At 40.5% G+C, this 21,156-nt stretch overlaps 1 protein-coding gene and 1 pseudogene across 2 annotated transcripts; one reads left to right on the top strand and one right to left on the bottom strand.

Moving 5' to 3' along the window:
- Positions 1-9,851: 9,851 nt before the first annotated feature.
- LOC308078797 (galactose-specific lectin nattectin-like) lies at positions 9,852-10,208 on the bottom strand (the record flags this gene model as incomplete). Its single annotated transcript, XM_080420147.1, has 1 exon — positions 9,852-10,208. The coding sequence occupies one exon, from the start codon at positions 10,206-10,208 to the stop codon at positions 9,852-9,854; it is 357 nt and encodes a 118-aa protein (XP_080276273.1).
- An 8,940-nt stretch (positions 10,209-19,148) lies between these two features.
- On the top strand, positions 19,149-20,100 carry LOC308078796 (proteinase-activated receptor 2-like; annotated as a pseudogene). The gene has a single exon. The product of its transcript is annotated as a proteinase-activated receptor 2-like (transcript).
- The last annotated feature ends 1,056 nt before the right edge of the window (positions 20,101-21,156 follow it).

Raw genomic sequence — 21,156 nt, 5'->3', positions numbered from 1 at the left:
GCATACTTTATTGGATTGTTTCAATTGTGGTCCAACACTCTTGAACAACTGGACAAAAAACAACAACAGTGCAATAGAAACAACTACACAAAAATATAGAAAATCTAAATATACAGATTCATGATAGTGACATAAAGGGGAGTGGGGGGGCTATTATACGGCGCATGGAGGATGTCACTCACAGGGAGTGAGTCGTTTACCACCCTGGGGGGGGGGAGGCCATGCAGGGGAACACATTAGTCTATGTCCAACTTGGTTGGTTGAGTCATTCTTTTATGTCAGCCTTAAACCTTAATGGGGAAGTTCAAACTTTCAGGGCTGTTGGTAGAGCATTCCATTGTGTTGTGACTGCGTAGTAGAATGCATTTTCACCGTTTTACAGGATAAGATAAAAAAAAGTAAAAAGTAAAACAAAACAAGAGAAGAACACTTGCAATCCTAAATTCAACCACTCATTGACAGTAGTAGCTAGTACATTGATGGATCTCAGGAAGTTCAGTCATCAACATGTGGCTTGGTGTGTGACTGTAGAGGCGTTTAAACAAAACTACATCGCAGCAAAGGGGTCTTTAGCAGGAACATAATGTGGTGTAGTTGAGTCTGAAAGCTCAACAGTGAAATCACACCTGAAAGGTTTGGGTGCATCCCACATAGGCTCTAATGCCTAACAGCGAGTGCCCGGTTCGATTCCTTGGCCGGCCGGACCGTTTGCTCATGTACTCTCTTTCCCCCATTTCCTGTCTTTCTCTCACTGCTGAGTGACTACCAATAAGGCAGTACAAAAAAAATCTTGACCTGAGGCAGATGTTTTTGGCCGATTACTTGTACACTTTTAGAGCCAAAATTAAATTAGGTCGGGAAGGGTCCCTGACCCGGTTTAATTTTGGCTTGATAAAAGTCAATTCATACTACTGTGGCTCGCACTCACGGGTCGCGCCGAAGTCGCTTGTAAATACCGGGGGTCCTTTGTGGCCGTACACTGAGCTCCTCAGAGCGGATACATCTGCTTCTCGCTGCCGGTGCACGCTGACCAGCAAGGGGGTGAAATTGAGAGAGAAACACTTTGCTGGACTGTGTCGCAGCTTGTTTCTAAACAAGCTATTCATTTTAGCCGATAAATATGTCCCGTAGTTGTTCAGTATAGATTAATATTACATATACAGCCTCTGTCTTCAAATCCGCACTTCCTACAGGGACGTTACACCCTTGGGAGACCCAGAGAGCAAAAAGACTAATCGATTTTTATCATTTAAATAAATATGCATACAAACTGCTTCACTTGAACAACGTTGGTGTAATTAGAGATTCAATAGAAGGGTACGTTTTACACAGATTCCACGATGGTCGGAACGGCTCTGTGTGTGTGTGTGCGTGTGCGTGTGTGTGTGTGTGAGAGAGATTTCAAACGCGGCTTGTTCGGGTCATTTGGTAGCAGCACTGCTGCCTGGAAGTGGAACAGTTGGTTAAATTAATATCTGGATATTGCGACCGTGACACGATGTGGGGAAATTGTGACAGAGGTATATGGAGGTTTTCCCTTTCTAGCGATAGGTTGTGTTTACATTTTGAATGGTCACTAACTAACTATAGATTTCAGAGATATTTGGCTTGTGTGTCTCTTCCAAACTGGCTTCACTGCTGACATGCCGACATTTGTTCGGGATGTCACAACGTCTCTGCCGCACCGAACAGCCGAAATTAGGACGGGTACCGCCCCCAAAATGATATGTATTTGGCCACAGATCTGAAAATGTTTTGTGCCAGGGTACATTTACTCAAGTAATGTAGGCCTACTTAAGTAAAATGTTTACTTTACTTACTTATTTACTTACTTTCCAATTTTCAATGCTTTTACTTCTACTCCACTACACTATGTCTCATAGATATAACTATTGTACTTTTACTCCACTACAATGATTTGAAAACTTTAGTTACTATAGTTACTTTAGTTACTATAGTAGATTTTGATTATTATTACAAAACAAACATTTACCACTTCAGCCCTATTTAAACTTTGGCTATTTTCAAAGGATTTTTATACATTTCAGACATATGCTAACTTGTGAAACATTCTGCATGATGAGTACTTCTACTTTTGATACTTTAAGTACATTTTGATGCCAATACTTTTGTAATTTTACTCAAGTAAATTTTGATTACCAGAGTTTTTCTACACTGCGGTATTGATACTTTTACTTAAGTAAAACAATGTCAATACTTCTTCCACCACTGCAGTCCATCCAGGACATGTCCAGTCTGGAGCTGTTGCTGTCATAGATATATATAAAGGCTAGATGGCTCAAGGGGGCGTCGCAAGCGTAGCTCAACCGCGGCCATCTTGAAACAGTCATTCATAACATTATGTCTATGGTGCATATACTATAACCATAGCGTGCTCAATTTTCATCCGATTTTCAAACGGTTTGGTGTGTTGTAAACACCAAAGGCGTAGTTATGATACTGCATATTTATAATTATAATCAGGGTTTTTTTTTTAATATAAAATTAAGTATGCAGTATCATAACTACATCTTTGGTGTTTACAACACACCAAACCGTTTACAAATCGGATGAAAATTGAGCACGCTATGGTTATTTCAAAGTATATGCACCATAGACATAATGTTATGAATGACCTTCCCAAGATGGCCGCCATGTGGCAACGTCGTACTCCATTGGCCAGCAGCACGGGTGAGTCATCTAGCCTTTATATATATCTATGGTTGCTGTAGTGTCAGATGTTGTGGCGACAAAAATAACAACAACAGCTCCAATGAGTCATGCTTCAGTGCAAACATGTTGATGTCGGGGGCAGAATTTTACATATTGACATGCATCCATGGTCAAAGCTGCCTGTTGTTGTTTTTCTGGCAGGTGGTGAATAGAGGTGGGTTCTGCATCATGGAGCACACACCAATAACAGAGACGTCATTTCAGAAAAATAAACTAGATGGTGGCTAAATAAAATTAAGGCTAATTTATTTGCAGCACATTTCAACAACAATGAAATTCAAAGTGCTTTAAATAAAATATCAAGCGATAAAGGAAGGGTAAGTGATATTTTCTGGTTAAAATCAAAAAAGTGTTTTGTTAAAAGGTTAAATCACAATTTTCTGATAGTAATCACTAATATACTGTGTAGAGAGTTTGTTCAGTAACAGGAGACTCCCTGTCTCTCCAGCTCTTTAAACAGATGATTCATTTTAAAGTGGGTTGCTTATCTTCAGCCAATCAGGAGAGAGTACCCATTTAACTGGTGGCTTACTGGCTTCACAATGTTGTGTGCTGGGTGTGAGTCATCATGTACTGGAGTTCGCCATGTGATGAGGCTCTCGTCAGAGCATACATGTGGGAGAAAAGGCTGAATCGTTTTTCTCACAGCACAGAAAGACAACTGATATTAGATACATGTAATCCATGTATTTGTGTATGTGACTTTGTTATGGTACAGTACAGTCCAGTATGGTACTGTATGACAGGAGATGCAGGCACAGTGTTTTGCCTTCCAGGTCTTATTTTGAAGTATTTTTTGGTGTGCTTTTTCACCCTTCTCCCCATGTGATTGCATCACCTGCGTGATTTATACTATATTTAATAAATACCCTTTTTTTTTTTTGGTTTTCAAATATGTTTTTGACACAGAATCAAGTGTTTTATAGTCATGATTCACCAGGAGCCTGGATGGCTTGGTTCCAGGCTCGTTAGGGGCAATGTATATAAATATCTTTGGAAATCTGAATGGGTTTTCTATCTGTGGCCGCCACTGATATGCCCTATACTGGCAGGACATAAATAATATTTTTTTATAAAGGAAGCCATGGGGCCATATAAAATCTGCCCTCGTGCCACAGTTGTCCAACTTGTCCCCGGGCCGGACTTTGGACACAGTGGGTTGCACAGTGCTGGTCAGCAGACTGTGAGCCTGCTTCCAAATAAACTGATAACACTCAGAGTGAACAGACAATCTATGGACAAAGATCATCAGAACAAAAGCATTGAGAGCATAATTACAACACATGGATTTCATTATTTTAAAGGTTTAATGACATTCACTTTTACACCACATTCAAAGTCTTTGTCCTGGTCCTTCAAAAGTGTACAAAAAGTTTTAAGTGAAAATTTCATTCCAGTGATCCATGGCAGGTGTTTTTCTCTCACATTTCTAAAGCCTTTTCAACTGCAATGAAAAAACAAATCTTTGCCTGCGGGTGTCGCTGGTGAGGGATTTTGCCTGTCAATCATCGCCTCTGCTCCGCCCCCCCCCAAAGGAAAGGATAGGGGAGGGGAGGGGCGAGGAGGAGAGTGGGCGGGATTAATCGACTGTGACCTCACTGTCGAAGGGCCAAGCTCAGATTACTTTTCAGCCTAATTATTCACAAAACCCCAGACCACAGAAAATCCACTGAATGTTCTAAGTTCAGGTTTTTTGGGTGTAATTGAGGTCATAAAACCCCAAATAAAACATTGAAAATAAAAAAAGTGAAAATGAATGTCATGAGACCTTTAATGCTATATTAAGCATTGCAAATTACTTTTATATACTCTCAATCTTTTTCCAAAGGAGGTTCAAGACAAATGTCCTCTGGGCTGTTTTCTGTGTTTCCTTATTTTTAGACTGGTCATTTAAGCTGAAAAAGTGTCCCTTATACATTTTATATATAAGTATACATTTAAAAAATATATATATATCAGTATTACATTTATTTATTTTATATATCAGTATTACATTTTTTTTATTTTATATAAGTTTTACATTTATTTGTGTAGGTGGGCCCTGACCATGTTGACACCCTGGGCCTTGACTTACAAAAGGTCTACATCACTGTTTCTCAACCTCTGGTCTGTAACTTTGAGAGTGTACAAATGGAACCATTTATTTTTTTAATCTTTGGGATCCCAATCTACACTGTAAAATCTTACACCAAGCTATCACTGCACAAGAGAATCGTCACCCGGATTGCGCAATCATTTGCTTAGGTAACTTCAACCGGAATGATCTAAAAACGTTTTTTCCTAAATTCCACCAGCATGTCACCTGCAGAACCCTGATGTCATCAGTATATGCCCATATAATGGCATGCCCATATATGGGCATATTGGATCGCCGGTTCTGGACAACTGGATATCTGAACCACTCGGCACCGGACTCTGCACTACCTTGAGTCCTTGCCGCTGCGCCCAAATATGCACATGAGTCATGACCATAATAATAATAATATTATAATAATATGGACATAGCGGTCGGATCTGTGGCTCTGGAAAACCGGATCCCAATATATGCCTATGTATGGATGTATCAGGTTTGTTTATGGTTATGTCTGAGTCATAGTGACGTGGCCGTGGTCCTGCCTATAGGGGCGTATCAGCTTTGTTTTATGGTTATGTCTGAGTCATAGTGACGTGGCTGTGGTCCCGCCTATATATGGGCGTATCAGCTTTGTTTATGGTTATGTCTGAGTCAGAGTGACGCCCGTCCGCACTCCCATTAGCCAATTTTAATATAGGATCAATGTCTATGAATGGTCTTCACAAATGGAGACACACTGAAATGGATTGCACCAGTAAACACATGAATGCACTTTTTATGGTGGAGACTCAGTACAAGTACAGACAGTTCGAAGTGCACAAACAGAAGGAAAAGTACGAGAACATGCCGTGTCATTCCATTTAGTTACACCGTTTGTAACACAGTTTTCAATTCTAGCACCATTAGGCTGAGTGTCATACCACGAGGTTTGATTGATTGATTGAATATTTTATTAGGCAAAAAATGTAAAACAGCACAGTTACATTTAAAATACTTTGTCTAACAGGTCCGTACATAAAAGTCCTTGCGGACTTGTTTCCAATGTGGGCCTTGGTATTCAATTCATATACATATATAGTGGCACCACAGTTCGAATATCATTACAAAAAAAACAGCAAAAAATATATCATTATGTACAACAAAAAAATAAAAAAGTAAAAAAGAGGGGGAAAATGATATGTACAAGAACAGGGGGGGGGGTCTGCTGTCTAACGGGAAAATGGTACTACCTCCTCCTTTGGCCACCTGAAAGGTGCTTTTTTAAGGCTCTTTTAAATGAGCCCAGCGAACTGCATGTTTTGAGGGATGGAGTTAGACTATTCCAATCCTGGGTGGCAGTGCTGTAGAAGGAGAATTTGCCCATGTTTGTTTTATGGGTGGGTGGTACCAAATTGTTGTTAACGCTCCCTCTGGTATTGTGACTGTGGGTGTCGCTAACCTTTTGGAGGTATTTACTCAAATATGCGGGAATAGGGGGCATATCGGGCAAATTTGCATTTACAATTTTGAAGGCCAGTCCCATTTTTAGTTGTTTAACCCTGTCTTCCACCCTGAGCCAGCCTAGGCTGGCAAAATGGGTGGGAGAAAGGTGGGTCATGGGCCCCAATCCGAGGAGAAGCCGAATCAGTTTGTTTTGGGAGGTTTGAAGCTTGGTCTTCAGTGACACTGAGGTGTTGGAGTACCAGGAGGTGCAAGCATAGTCAAAAAGTGGTTGAATCAGGGCCCCAGAGAGGGTCCTGAGGGCCTGAGGGTTGACAAAAGAGGAAACTCTGCCCATAAATTTGGTTCTCTGGTTAACTCTTTTGACCACCTTTGTAGCCATGCTTTCACCTGTCAGGTATTTGTCAAGGATACAACCCAAATAGGTAATCTCTTCTCTGCTAGAGATAATTGTGCCGTCGACTTTGACCTTGAAATCATTTACATCCATCTGTCTGAGGGAATGTTTGGTCCCAAAGAGAATGGATTCAGTTTTTCCAAGATGTAGTGACAGTTTGTTATCGGTAAGCCAAGTGCGGATTTTTGAGAGTTCGGAGCTGAGCGCCTCCTCAACTTGCAACTTGTCCTCTCCCGAGATCAGGAGTGCCGAGTCATCAGCGAACAGGAACAATTTGCAGTTACAGGCAGCATTCATGTCGTTAATGTATAGAAGAAACAGTAACGGCCCTAGAATGCTACCCTGAGGAACCCCACAGCTCACCGGGAGGGATGAGGACATGGTTCCGTTGATGTCAACCACTTGTTCTCTTCCCTCCAGGTAAGATCTCATCCAGTTTAGTGATGTGCAGTCAAAACCAATCGCCCTCAGCTTATAAAGTAAAATTGAATGGTTTACAGTGTCGAACGCTTTTTGGAGGTCCAACATGACCATGCCGCAGTATTTGCCTGCGTCTACCTCACGTTTGATGTAGTCGGTCAGATACAGTAGGCATGTGTCAGTGGAATGGGAGGTTCTGAAGCCCGATTGGAATTCAAACAACAGTTTATGCTCGCTGAGGTAGCTGTTGATTTGTTCTTGAATTAATCGCTCTACAACCTTTGAGATGGAACAAAGGATGGAAACAGGCCTATAGTTGCCAGGTTCTAATTTGCTTCCTTTTTTATGCAGAGGGATTACTCTCGCCAACTTGAAATCCTGTGGGACGTGACACTGGCTGATGGATAGGTTTGTGATTTGGGCTACTATGGGGGCAATAGCAGTAGCTGCGTCTCTGAGGAATCTGGTGGGGATATTGTCAAGGCCTGTGGCCTTGTTTGGCTGGAGGGCGAGTAGTTTTTTCCGCACATCATCAGCATTTACTGGTTTGAATGAAAAAGGAGTCTTTTTTAGCCCCTAGTTTGACATAGTGAGCATGGATGTGGTCAGAGCCGTACAAACCTGAATGCTGAGGAAGTTTGCTTACCAACTGGGTTGCAATGGTGGTAAAAAAGCTGTTAAAACAGTTCGCTACCGCTTGCTTGTCGGTAATGAGCACGCCACTTGAAATAATGCAGATGTTTGTAGTTTTGGTTTGAATTTTGTTGTTGCAGCCCAATTTCTGTAGCGCTTCCCACAGCTTTTGTGGGTGGCTTTTGTTTGCCTCAATGCTTTCATTTAAGAAATTCTTTTTGGCAGTTTTGACCAATTTGTTTACTACATTTCGTTGATTTCTGCATCTTTCAAGTAGTTGCACATTTTTGCATTTCCTGAACTCAGAGTACATTTTGTTTCTGAGTTTGATGGCATTTAGGATGTCTCCATTCATCCAGGGTTGTGTACGGGCTCTGACTCTCACCACCTTCTTGGGCGCTAGGCTAACAATAACAGACACAAAAGCAGTTTTGAAACCAGTCCAAGACTCCTCAGCCGAGGAGCCACTGAGTACATTCGACCAATCCACTTTCTCAAGAGCTGTTGTGAGAGCTTCTGGTGAGTAAGTTTTCATAGCTCTGCAGCTGACCGTGCTATGACAATCAACTACAGATCTGTGAAGTTTACGCATGCAGAAAATGATGTTATGGTCGCTTAGACTGCACTCAATGACTCCACTTAAAGGAATCCTCGATTGGTCTGATGTCAAAATGAGGTCAATGATGGTCTGAGAGGTGGGGCCTACCCTCGTGATATTTTTTATCATTTGGGTGAGGCTATGCATGTCACAGAATTTACTGAAGGATTTAAATATGGCGGCGTCTTTCCGGAGTACATCCGTATTGTAGTCGCCAATCAAAATCAATTCCGAATTTCCAATGATTGCCATGTGCTCCTCTAATAAATCATAAAACTCATTTTGACCTGGGGGCCTGTAGATTGCGCCAATTATCAGGGGTTTAGCGTGAGGATAGGTGATTTTTATCCAGACCGATTCCGTGGAGTTGTTCTCCAATTTTGGGTACACATTGAAAATGATGTCAGATCTCACATAAATGCATACCCCTCCCCCACCAAGAGTTCTGTCTTTCCTAATGACATTGTAGCCTATAATCTCAATTTCAGAATCGTCTACTGAGCCATCCAGTTTTGTCTCTGAAAAAGAGAGAACCCCTATCTTGCCATTTCCAAACATGGATCTTAGTTCAGACGGGTGGGGGGAGGGGGGGAGTGGGGGGAGGGGGGGAGGGGGGGTGTGATTGGGGGAGGGGGGTGGGGGCTTTGTGATTGCAGCAGGGCAGTGGGGGAGGGGGGTGGGGGAGGGGTGAGGCAGAAGTTTCCACGCCGATCCCACAGGGGAAAACCATGTAGATGACCAGTGACCGCTTGGAAAACAGGGAAAGGAACTCCGTTTCCCAGCATTCCTCTTGGTGGGATACTATGCGGTTGTCCTGGTATCGACTGGTGGTGGTGGTGGTGGTGGAGGAGGAGGAGGGGGGGTGGGGGTGGGGGAGGGGTGAAGCTGTTGTCCCGCGTCGACGCCAAGCGGTGGTGCCAGGAGATGGTAGAAACAGGGGAAAAAACACAGTTTTCCTGTGTTTCCCTCTGAGAGATACCCTGTGGTTGTCTTGGGATACCCCGTGTGTCGCATGAGGAAATCCTCTTGATGACGCTGCTGTTGGGGAAGCCCTTGTCTCGTCACCCACATTCCTTCAGGCGGTAGTCTGCTTGAGAATGCAGGACTTGGAGCCAGCACAGACGTTAACCGGGACAAATAATCCATCCTTGTTTCTCCAGCTCTTTGCTGGGGTTCGTTCTTATCAGGTGAGGTGGGCCGTTGCCAAACAAAGTTATTTGTCTGCATGTTGTGGTCCGGACCTTGTCGGGCGCTTCCGTCGCGTTTGAAATCAGCTGTGATGTTGCTTACATTGTAGTTGTGATCATAGGGAGTCTCCGTGGTGCTCTTCACGGTCGGTGGGCCGGGATTAGAATGTACATTTCCCGACAACATTAGACTCAACCAAATAATCTTTCTTACTGTAAGGCCGTCTAGCTGGTTTGGTGTCCTTCTCCGTGTTTGTACCGATTTACTCGCGCCGAAAACTTTAAAAAGTAACGTCGCCGCGTCTTGCAGTAAATCTCCGTTTGCACACGCTCTCCGTTGAAGCTGCACATTGTGGGATTCAATAAAGATTAATCCTTGCAATATAGCAGCGTAGAACAGCACCAGGTTGTTGCTGGTAGTGATGATCCTTTTGAGGCAAAGGTGTAGTTCACTCTGGAGCCATCAGACCACATCCACACACCCTCCTGCTGAGTGTCACTCAGTCCAAAGTCAAACCAGGTGGGTCCCTGACGTGGGTCAAAGTTCAGGATCAGGGTTTGAACAAAGTTGTGCTCCTCTTCACTGTGGATGGACACCAGGTTGGCATCTTGAGACAAACAGTTCTGCTCTGCAGTGACCCAGCTCATATGTGAAGCAACGTACTTGTAGCAGCGACCGTTGAAGCCGAACCAGAACATTGGACACTTCCAATGCTCTAGATTCATCTCAGCCGAGGGAGCTGCGTGCACGGTGCCTACACACAGACAAATAAAGGTGACAAATGGAACCGAAACTGGTTCTTCAGAGTGAAGAACCTCTCTAAAGAATCATTTATTTTAATGGCTCAATAAAGAACCCATAAACCACTTAAAAACCCTACACTTGGAACATGACGAACCATTCACTAAATAAAATGGTTCTATAGTCGATGGTTCTTTGTGGAATCAGAGAATCAGTTTTATCACAGATTTACAGGTGAAAAGAAGGGTAATTTGTTTTTGTGCAAGCTCCATCATTTGCAGTTTTCAGGACAGAAAAAAGGGGGTGGGGCAGAGAGAGGGAGAAAAACAGAACAGAAAACACATCAAAAGAAAATCTAAGATTTCTTCATTTATATACAGACAGTAGCATAAAAGCAACAGGTACTGTATGTATATGAGGTTAGACATGAGGTGCAATTATATGGCCATATATGGAACCATAATGGAACCATGGAATGCTTATTTGAGAGGGTATGTTTTTGCAATGTATGACATAGTTCATTCTGAAAATAAACGATCTACAATCTCAAAACCTTTCAGATAGCAACGTGTTTCTGAGCTTGTAGATCGGCTGCTTTCACTGGTTCACTTTTATCTTCAACAGACAACCTCAGCCTGGACAAAGCTATAGCACTATAGGTAGTGTTGCAGCCTGTCAATCCGGAGGTTGAGGGTTCGATTCCTGTTAATGGCAATAGGTTGAGATGTCCAATCAATCCATTCTGCTTCCATCTCTCTTCAATCTATTCCCTCTCTCTCTCTCTCTCTCTCTCGGTGAGAGGTGGCATTGCAAAAAACATGACCTTAAGCTCAGTCTTCTATGGCTTATTGTGCATATTACTTATAGTTTTGTCTCTCTTTTAATGTATGACATACTTCATTGTGAAAATAGCCAATCTACAACCTCACAACTTTTCAGATAGCAACGTTTTGTGAGCTTGTAGATCGGCTACTTTCACTAGTTTTCGTTCTGAGGAGACACAAAAATGCCTTTATTGGTAAATGGTTTGTGAACCAGTGATCTAGAGTAGTTCGGGACACAGAGGCCTGGTTCAATATGAACGGAAATACTTATAAATATCAACAGACACTATCAGGGAGGCCTTATATCTAGCTCAATGAGAAGAAAGGCAGTCTTGGAGTCTGTAGGTTGCTGGTTCGATCCCTGTCCACGACAATGTATTGAGGTGATCATGATTTGGCATTATTCGGATAACACATAGTGTGTCTTGAGGATAGGCTTAGGCGTTGTTTTACTGAGGTTAGGGTTAGTGAGGGTTTAAAATGCTCATGTTAATTGCATGGTCTTCTTTCTCTCAAGTTCAGTCTTGTTTCAATGGCTTATTGTGCATATTACTTATCATTGCTTCTTTCTTCTTTCTCTCTTCATTCCCTGGCCCTGTATTATCGCTGCTTGCAGCTATATTTTAATTCTTATTTTTGCCTGATTTTACAGATTTATTATCATAGATTATAATCAGTGGTGGAAAAAGTACTCAAATGTTTTACTTAAGTAAAAGTATCAATTATTGCATGATGTTGTCGTTGTTGTCCTCTCCACTCGTTGTAGCAGGAGCTCATTAAAAGTTATTTCCATCAGACCACTAGTTCCAACAGAGTAATCATGACTACAGATAGGGAATATTCTTGTAAGCATTATAAGCACTAACGTCCTTAAAATCCTTATGCAGAGATTAAAAGACCTCTGCTTTAAGGTGTTAAATCTCATGTTGTATAAGCATGTCAATCATCCTCACCTGTCTCTTCTGTATTTCTGTATGTTCCTTGGCTGTTGACACTCAGCTGTAACTGGACCCCTGCAGTGTCAGACTCACACACACAGAAGAGGACAAACACCAGAGCACCGCAAGCCTTCATCCTGAACTGTATTAACACAGCACAAGCCCGTCTTATATATGCTCACACCTCCAACCAGGAACAAGCCCCTTTCAATGTGCCGGTGGCTCACATGTAACTGAATCTTGACTTTATGGGAATATCATGAACCTGAGATGCACTTCCTTAAGCTGATACATTGTGGTATATGATTAGTGAAACATGATGTAATATAAAAAATATATCATTGTTTAAAGAGGACATGGATAAGTGGAGTGGTATATCTAATGTGTGTCTGTGAACGTGTTGAATGTCCACTGATATTTGGTTAAAAAATAAAAAGCAAGGATAGACACAGAGGAAGGCCTTATACTCTCTTTTCTTTCTTTCTTTCTTTCTTTTTATTTGTTTCGAACACCATACAATGAAAAAGTCACAATAAAACAATAAAGTAAAAATACAAAATATATTAAAAACAATTCCAACTGTCTCAATGAACAATAAATCATAAATGTGTTCGAAAAGGAGCAGGAAGAAGCTAATGTTTATAATATCCTACTCCCTATAACAGTTTTATATTAACACAACATTTTATGAGATACATTTAAAAAGAAAAAAACTAATAGAAAAAACGAATTTACACATACAGTACATTAATACTTCAACACAACTTCACAATGCACAAACCTTTCCATCATCATCAACTATTTCAATTTCCCTCCTTATTGCTATACTTCTTAAAAATGCTTTTCCTATATTGATTTTTAAATGGTGGCATACTATTGCTTTGTTTTATCTCTTCCTGAAGTTCATTCCACAGAGTAACCCTGCAGACTGAAATGCATATAGGCTACTTGTTTGAGTAGTGCGAACAAAAGACTGCTGTAAATCATCTGTAAATATTTTATGGTTTAAAAACTATTTTTAGAGTTATGATTCAGGTTATGAGGTTTTAAGAGGTTAGGCTTTATGGTTAGGATTAAATGGCATAAAAACATAAAATGTAACTCATACAATTGCCTGTTAGGGTTAATTCAATATTTGAGTAAAAGTGAGTGTGTGTGTGTGTGTGTGTGTGTGTGTGTGTGTGTGTGTGTGTGTGTGTGTGTGTGTGTGTGTGTGTGTGTGTGTGTGTGTGTGTGTGTGTGTGTGTGTGTGTGTGTGTGTGTGTGTGTAATAATAACCTTATATTATACTTGCTAGCTATTCAAAAATACCTTCTTTTTTGTTTTAGGAAAAATTGCGAACGTCCTGTGTTTACTGGTGCTATAGATCTATGTTTACTGGTGCTATAGATCTATGTTTACTGGTGCTATAGATCTATGTTTACTGGTGCTAGATCTATGTTTACTGGTCCTAGATCTATGCTTACTGGTGCTAGATCTATGTTTACTGGTGCTAGATCTATGTTTACTGGTGCTAGATCTATGTTTACCGGTGCTATAGACCTATGTTTACTGGTGCTAGATCTATGTTTACTGGTGCTATAGATCTATGTTTACCGGTGCTATAGATCTATGTTTACTGGCGCTAGATCTTGCAAGAGTGTGTTGCTGGGACAGAGAAAGGTCGATAATCAAATTGATTTTCTCTTGGGAAGATTGTGTGTCTTGTGACGATGTGATCTGTCTGTCTGTCTGTCTGTCTGTCTGTCTGTCTCACCGTCTGTCTGTCTGTCTCACCGTCTGTCTGTCTGTCTGTCTGTCTGTCTGTCTGTCTGTCTGTCTGTCTGTCTGTCTGTCTGTCTGTAACTCACATGTAACTCTTTTCTCATGAATAAAGTGTCAGTTTCTTTGTTCACTTTTTGGAGACACATTTGATACGCTGATCTTGATACGACTGTTAACATCTTTATGATGAGAATGGACATTTAAAGGGTCACTGCTTGTTGTGGAGGACAGAATGGACATTTAAAGGGTCACCGCCAGTGGTTGAAAAAGTACTCAAATGTTTTACTTAAGTAAACGTATCAATACTGCAATATAGAAATACTCTTTTCAAGTAAAAGTCCAGAATTAAAAATGTACTTTGAAATAGCAGATCTACAAGCTACAATGCGTTGCGATGCCACACATTGTGAGCTTGTAGATCAGTACAAGGACAGTAACACACACAGTAGATCGGCTAAGGACAGTAACACACACACACACACACACACACACACACACACACACACACACACACACACACACACACACACACACACACACACACACACACACACACACACAGAGAGAGAGAGAGAGAGAGAGAGAGAGAGAGAGAGCGAGAGAGAGAGAGAGAGATATTAAAAGTAAAACATGTACTTTTTCCACCACTGAATACAGTGTAGGAAAATAACTGAGTACAGAGACGGCGGTAGTATTTCAGGAGGTAGAGCGTTCTATATATTGTGATATTACAGTATATACACACCCTCCTTCTGAATGAAACCACACACAAAGCTTTGTTGACTGTTTGGGAATATCATGAACCTGAGATGCATTTCCTTAAAGGAGTAGTTCACCCAAAAAATTTCTTATTTTCTATCAATTGCACACCCCATGAAGCCTTGAATTCATGGATTAGTTTTTGTTTTTGTTGCATTCCTAAGCTAATAATTTGATTCCCGTCTCCTACCGACTAGTGTATCCGGTAGGAGACACAAAGTAGATTCTTTGTGTCTCCTACCGGAAATACACACGTCATCAAATTATTGGCTTAGGAATGCGACAAAAACAAAAATAAATCCATGAATTCAAGGCTTCATGGGGTGTGCAATTGATATAAAATAAGTAATTTTTTGGGTGAACTCCTCCTTTAAGCTGATACATTGTGGTACGATTGGATGTAATATTAAAAAAGATAATTGTAAAAAAGATAATTGTTTAAAGAGGACATGGATACGTGGAGTGATATATCCAATGTGTATGTGAACGTGTTGAATGTAATTCAACTAATATTTGGTTATAAAAGAGAGGATAGACACAGAGGAAGGCCTTACAGTATACTCTCTATTTATTTGTTTTGAACACCATACAGTGAAAAAGTCACAATAAAACAATAAAGTAAAAATACAAAATATATTAAAAACTGTATATATCCAATTGTAGTGTGACGTCGTCTGTTAAGCGGTCTATAGCTTTGTTTTATCTCTTCCTGAAGTTCATTCCACAGAGTAACCCCGACTGAAATGCACATACTTGTTTGAGTAGTGCGAACAAAAGACTGCTGTAAATCTTTTATAGTTTAAAAACTATTTTTAAGTAGTTATGATTCAGGTTATGAGGTTTTTAGGCTTTATGGTTAGGATTAAATGGCGTAAAATTGCAACACAAGTTTGTTTGTAAATGAATGGAGCAGAGTCGTGCTTCTCAAGATGATCAAGTATATTTATTATAAACCCAAATGGATAATATTACCTCCCCAAATGGAAGTTACATTTTAATTAAACACAATTTAATGTTAAAACTAGAAAAAGCGCTCCTCGGTGGCGCTATAATAGGCCAAAGTGAAAAGGGTGCCATTTCTTGTTAGGCCTTGCACGGCAATCGGACACTGCATTCATGATTTGAGGCATTTTGTTCAAAAAAATTGTTTTGCTAAATTAGACCTGCTGGTGGCGCTATAACAGGCCAATGTTAAAAGGGTGGCATTTGCTCCTCAACATAATGTGAATGTGCGTGCAAAGTGTGACCGCAATCGGATGCTGCGTTCATGATTTGCGGCATTTTGTTCAAAACAAGCCACTACTGCAAACTTTAGATGTCAATCTTGGCCAATCAGGATGGAATATGAAAAATCAAACACATCCGTCTTGATCACATGACTATAGTGATCATGTGTACCGATTTGCATGAAATTTGGATAAAATCGGAAGGAGTAATATAAAAAAATGTGTTTTACATAAGTCGGCCTCCTGGTGGCGCTATAAAAGGCAGATGTAAAAAATGCAGGGCAAAGGTTTTTCTTTGACCTCTAGGGAGTGCGCTTACAAAGTTTTACACAGATCGGTGCAGTTATAGGTAAAAACACGAATCGGTCTGTTATAGCGTCACCATGAGGCTGATTTGAACATTTTCAAGTGGCATTTCTTCCTCGATATAGTGGAAATATGCGTGAACATTTTCAAGAAAATTGCGTGCTGTGTTCATGATTTGAGGCATTTTGTTCAAAACGGAGCACTCCTGCAAACTTTGGAAGCCATTTTTAGCCAATCAGGATGGAATATGAAAAATGTGAAAGACACGTTTCGTTTAATGACTATAGAGATACTATGTATCGATTTGCGGGATTTTGGGACAAAATCTGTTGGAGCGCTATAAAAGGCCCATGTGAAAAATTTGGGGCAGAGGTTCTGCTGTGGCATCCAGGGAGTGTGTGTGCACAGTTTCACTGCGAGCAAGCCAACGGTGCCGGAGATTAGCTGTACACAGACAGAATGACGGACGGACACACGGACGGACACACGGACGGGCAAAACATACTCTCTCGCCATTCCTTTCGGCCTGGCAGAGACAATAATCTAAATAATAAGACAATGAGAAGACAAACATAAGACATCAGCTAAATAGATATATTTCCCTTTGACAACAACCCCACACATGAAGAAAAAACCTACGTTTATTTTTGCATAGCCATGAGGCACGAGAAGTATCATCAAGCATGAAATGTATCTTCAAGCATGAAATGTATTGTCATATAACGTTACTAGAAACATAATGAAGAGGGTTGCAGTTCAATTATGAAAAGTACCACCAGCACGGATGCCTTTTTCCTGTGTGTTGAAAAACGTTCGTATATCTAGATAAAAGATATTCTTTTTATGCTTGAACCAACTCTTCTGAACCATGCATCGGTAAATGTATGACGAAAATGAAGAAATGAAGACATTTGAGTCGTACTGCTCTTGAAGGGATATTTCCCTTTCAAACATATTTGGGGTAATTTTAACGTCTATTCAGGCTTTTGTGTGCACCCCCGACAATTTTTTAAGTTGCTTGATTCAGTATTTAGATATTTGATATTTATATTATTAACCCCTTTCCTGTATAAACTCATTCATTTTAACCATGATAGATTCATCGAAAACACTGTCCTTGGTTCTGGTGACTGGTATTGTCCTTCTAATACGTGAGGGGCCCTCACGTATACATTTTATTTTATTTCTTATTGTATCTTTTTGTTTTTCATTTAAAAAAAGTATAAAACATAAATGAAAAAAGTAATTGAAAAAACACGGCCCCCCTCGTTACAAGGCCAATATCAATCACCAGAACCAAGGACATGTGTTTTCAATGAGACTAACATGGTTAAAATGGAGTTTGAAGTTACAATGGGTTTATATAGGTAAAACTAGAACCAGGAGACCTGGTACTGCCAGACCCCTAGTGGTTGAAATCTGAATGGCCGGGATTCGCATGACGTGTGTCCCTTCTATGTCCCTTCTATGACGAAAGAGGGACAGACTTTTTTGGCTGGGGCCGGGGGACAAAGTGACATACCATGTATGGAGAAAACAGATACAAAGCCTCATGTAAGCCCGACCCCTTGGGTCTGGCAATGAATATCAAATATCTAAATACTGAATCAAGCAACTTAGAAACTGTCTGGGGTGCTCACAAAAGCCTGAGTAGATATTAAAATGACCACAAACATGTTTGAAAGTGAAATATCCCTTTACGTTATCTCTGTTCATTTAAACTACTGTAAAGTTGACTTTTTGTGTATGTCTGCTTTCTTATAGGAAAAAAAGGTTGCAGTTCCATTAAGCATGTAGATAATGCAACAGATGACATCGGAGGACCAATACAACGTGGTCATAGAGGGGTTGTTATGGGCTCAATTTAGTGCCAATATTATGTTGTACTTGTAAAAAGATTTTGTATTTGTAAACAAATTTTGTATTTGTAAAAAAAATATTTGTATTCGTAAAAATAATTTGTACTCGTAAAAAAAATATTTGTATTCGTAAATAAAAGATTTGTATTCGTAAAAAAAAGATTTGTATTCGTAAAAAAAAGTTTTGTATTTGTAAGCAAAAGATTTTTATTCGTAAGATAAAAATGTGTCCATAAAAAAAATATTTTAAACTTTTTTGCTATATATATATTTGTGTGTGTTTGTAACATGTGTTAAACATGTTGTAATTGTAGAATTATATTTACAATGAACATTGTGACCAGAAAAAAACAACAGTTTGCTCGCTCGAAGATCTGTTCTACGGATTGCAAAACTTTATTTTTGGCACTCTGCACTTCCGGGTATGAGCCAATCACGTGAGGCCTTTTCCACTATCCAATCATAAAGCTCCATAGGTCTCCATGGCAACATGGCAAACGGGGTTGCCATGTTGCAACCCCAAGAGTTTTAGCTGCAACATAATTCAATTGCTCAGGAAATAAACAACGGATTACAATAATATAACATTCCCTATAATCAGTAACATGTAGGTGATACCTATGTCTATCAAATATGGTTTTATTGAAAGGCAATCAAAGGCTAGATCGAGTTTAGAAAGCAAACAGGTAATGTCAGGGGGCCTCAGTGCGGCTGCAGAGTTTGATTGAGTGTGAGACTAGGACACTTATTATCCCACATGCCATATGTCAAAATGACCGGCTTCACCGGGAATCGTGCGCGTGTATTTTGCTAAGAGATTGGTTACATAGTTTAATTGATATTAATTTATTAGTGCATTAAATTTCCCCATCCACTTTAATGGGAAAATGAAAAAACTCGATTTCAAGTATTTTTTTCTCAGAAACTGTAAGGGCTAGAGTTACAAGACTTGTAGGGGAGGTTCATAATTTAGTCCGAAATTATCCAAAAACAAAAGTACACCAGTCGGCCTCATGGTGGCGCTATAAAAGCCCCCTTTACGTTTTGGCCTTTAACTTTTGAACCGTAGGTCGTAAAATAAAAATCTTTTTTCCCTAGATTCCTTGGGTCATGACGCAACTCCCCATATAGGCCACACCCATTTGCGTCAGGATCAATTTTCCGCCATTTTGAATTTTCTTCAAAACACACTTTTAGCTCCTCCTCCCACATATTTTGTCCAAATTTCACAAAAATCGGTGCACATGATCTCTGGACCCATACGATAAACACCTCCAAACGGAATTTGGTCTCACTCCTGTTGTTGTGAACCCCCAGGATCAGGTCTTAGTTCGTGTGGATAAAGCAACAATTGACACACTGACGAGCCATCTGACCACCATCTTCCTCCCCATCCTCTACATCATAGTGTTTGTTGTGGGACTGCCTGCCAACACCATGGCTTTGTGGGTGTTTCTGTTCAGGACCAAGAAGAAGCATCCATCAGCGATCTACATGGCCAACCTGGCTCTGTCTGACGTGCTTTTTGTCATCTGGATCCCCCTAAAGATCGCTTACCACTTTAATGGAAATGGTTCTATGGAGAGGGGCTGTGCAAAGTCTTGGTGGGGTTCTTCTATGGGAACATGTATTGCTCCATCCTTTTCAATGCCTGTCTCAGTGTACAGAGGTGCACTCAGGCACTTTGTGAGCAGAAAGGGAACAACAAAGTGGCAATTGGTGTCTGTGTGTCCATCTGGGTTTTCATCTGGACCACCATCATTCCCCTATACCAGTATGATCACACAGTTAGAGTCACAGACCTCAATATTACCACCTGTCATGATATCAGTGCCATATGGGACATAAACAACCCATTCGCTTCTGTCAAGTACCCTTATTACTACTTCATGTTAATGGCCACCGTTGTGTTTCTTATTCCTTGCATAGTGATTGTTGTGGCCTATGTCCTCCTGTTCCGGTACCTGCAGAATAAGATGGTACATAACGTAGACAGAACAGCAGTAAAGAACCGTCACAAAACTTTGATGTTGATGGTGACCGTACATTCCTAGTGTGTTTCATCCCCAGTAACATAATGCTGGTGATTCATTACTATCTGCTGAGCATTGACAAGATAAATAATGGATATGGTTTCTACATCGCCACTCAGTGTTTGGCCAGCCTTAACAGCTGTCTAGGTCGGGGGATCTTAGTATAATCTCACATTCAATTCCAATTCACTTTTGAAACTGATTTTCCTTTCAGAACCCTTAGTATAATCTGAGCTTCAATTTGGAAGTGACTATTTGAAAAATGGAGAAATGTTTAAATTGGGTTCTGAAAGGAAAATCAGTAAAATAATTGTTTCAAAAGTGAATTGGAATTGATTTTGAGATTATACTAAGATCCCCCGACCAAAAATCCCCGGTAGCGAGACACTTTAATTCAGTAGGGCATGAGGTATGTTCTTTGAGGTTTCAAGGCATTGAGACTGTACATCCTTTAAAGAGAGGTGGTAACAGAGATAGGCTTCTCCTACAAAGATTGGGCTGTTCTTTATAAACGATACAATATGAATTTGCGATTGGGGTTGAGTCTTATGTCTGAGATTGTGCATTCATGGAAGTGTAAGTTTATTGTTTAGCATTAATTGTTTATTTCTTTGACTGGTTTGTTTTTGTTTTGTTCTGTTTTGTAATTGTATTTGCACTTGCATTTGTCACTGCATTCCTGTTTATGACAGAAAGTCAAGGGTACCTACATGGACTGCCTTTTAAAACTTTATCTACTGGTATTATTCTATTTTTATATGTAATGGATCAGAGTCCCCCATTCAAAGGGGGTATAGGGTCTTATGTGGTGTATAAGTAATTGTGATGAGGCCTATGAACGAGCCTGTTTTTAGACGGACCGATTTCTGTGTTGCACCCTGGTCCCCCTATTTAACTGTCCCTAAATGTTTACATTACCATACATGCTGAGGAAGGTCCGTGTATGCTGTTGTCCGTGCTGCATATGAATTAAAAGTACCAGAAGGACTTTGGAGTGCTGGCTATTACTTTATTTACTGTGAATCTTTGTGAGCCGTGCACCCGCAAACTGCACCATATACAGACTGAGAGTGCTTGTTGTAATTTTCTACTAAGGAAAGCCATGACTGTCAATGTACAGACTCAGTGAGCACAGTCTTGCGATCGAGAAAGGCCGTCACAGGCAGACCTGGCACCCAAGAGAATTGACACTGTGCAGGCCTGGAATGTTATCTTTTTAGGGG

The sequence above is a fragment of the Gymnoscopelus braueri genome (genome assembly GCF_963280865.1).
Source record: "Gymnoscopelus braueri genome assembly, chromosome: 22".
Taxonomy (NCBI): domain Eukaryota; kingdom Metazoa; phylum Chordata; class Actinopteri; order Myctophiformes; family Myctophidae; genus Gymnoscopelus; species Gymnoscopelus braueri.
The sequence above is the reverse complement of the archived record's forward strand: the minus strand, read 5'-3'. Positions and strand labels throughout refer to the sequence as shown.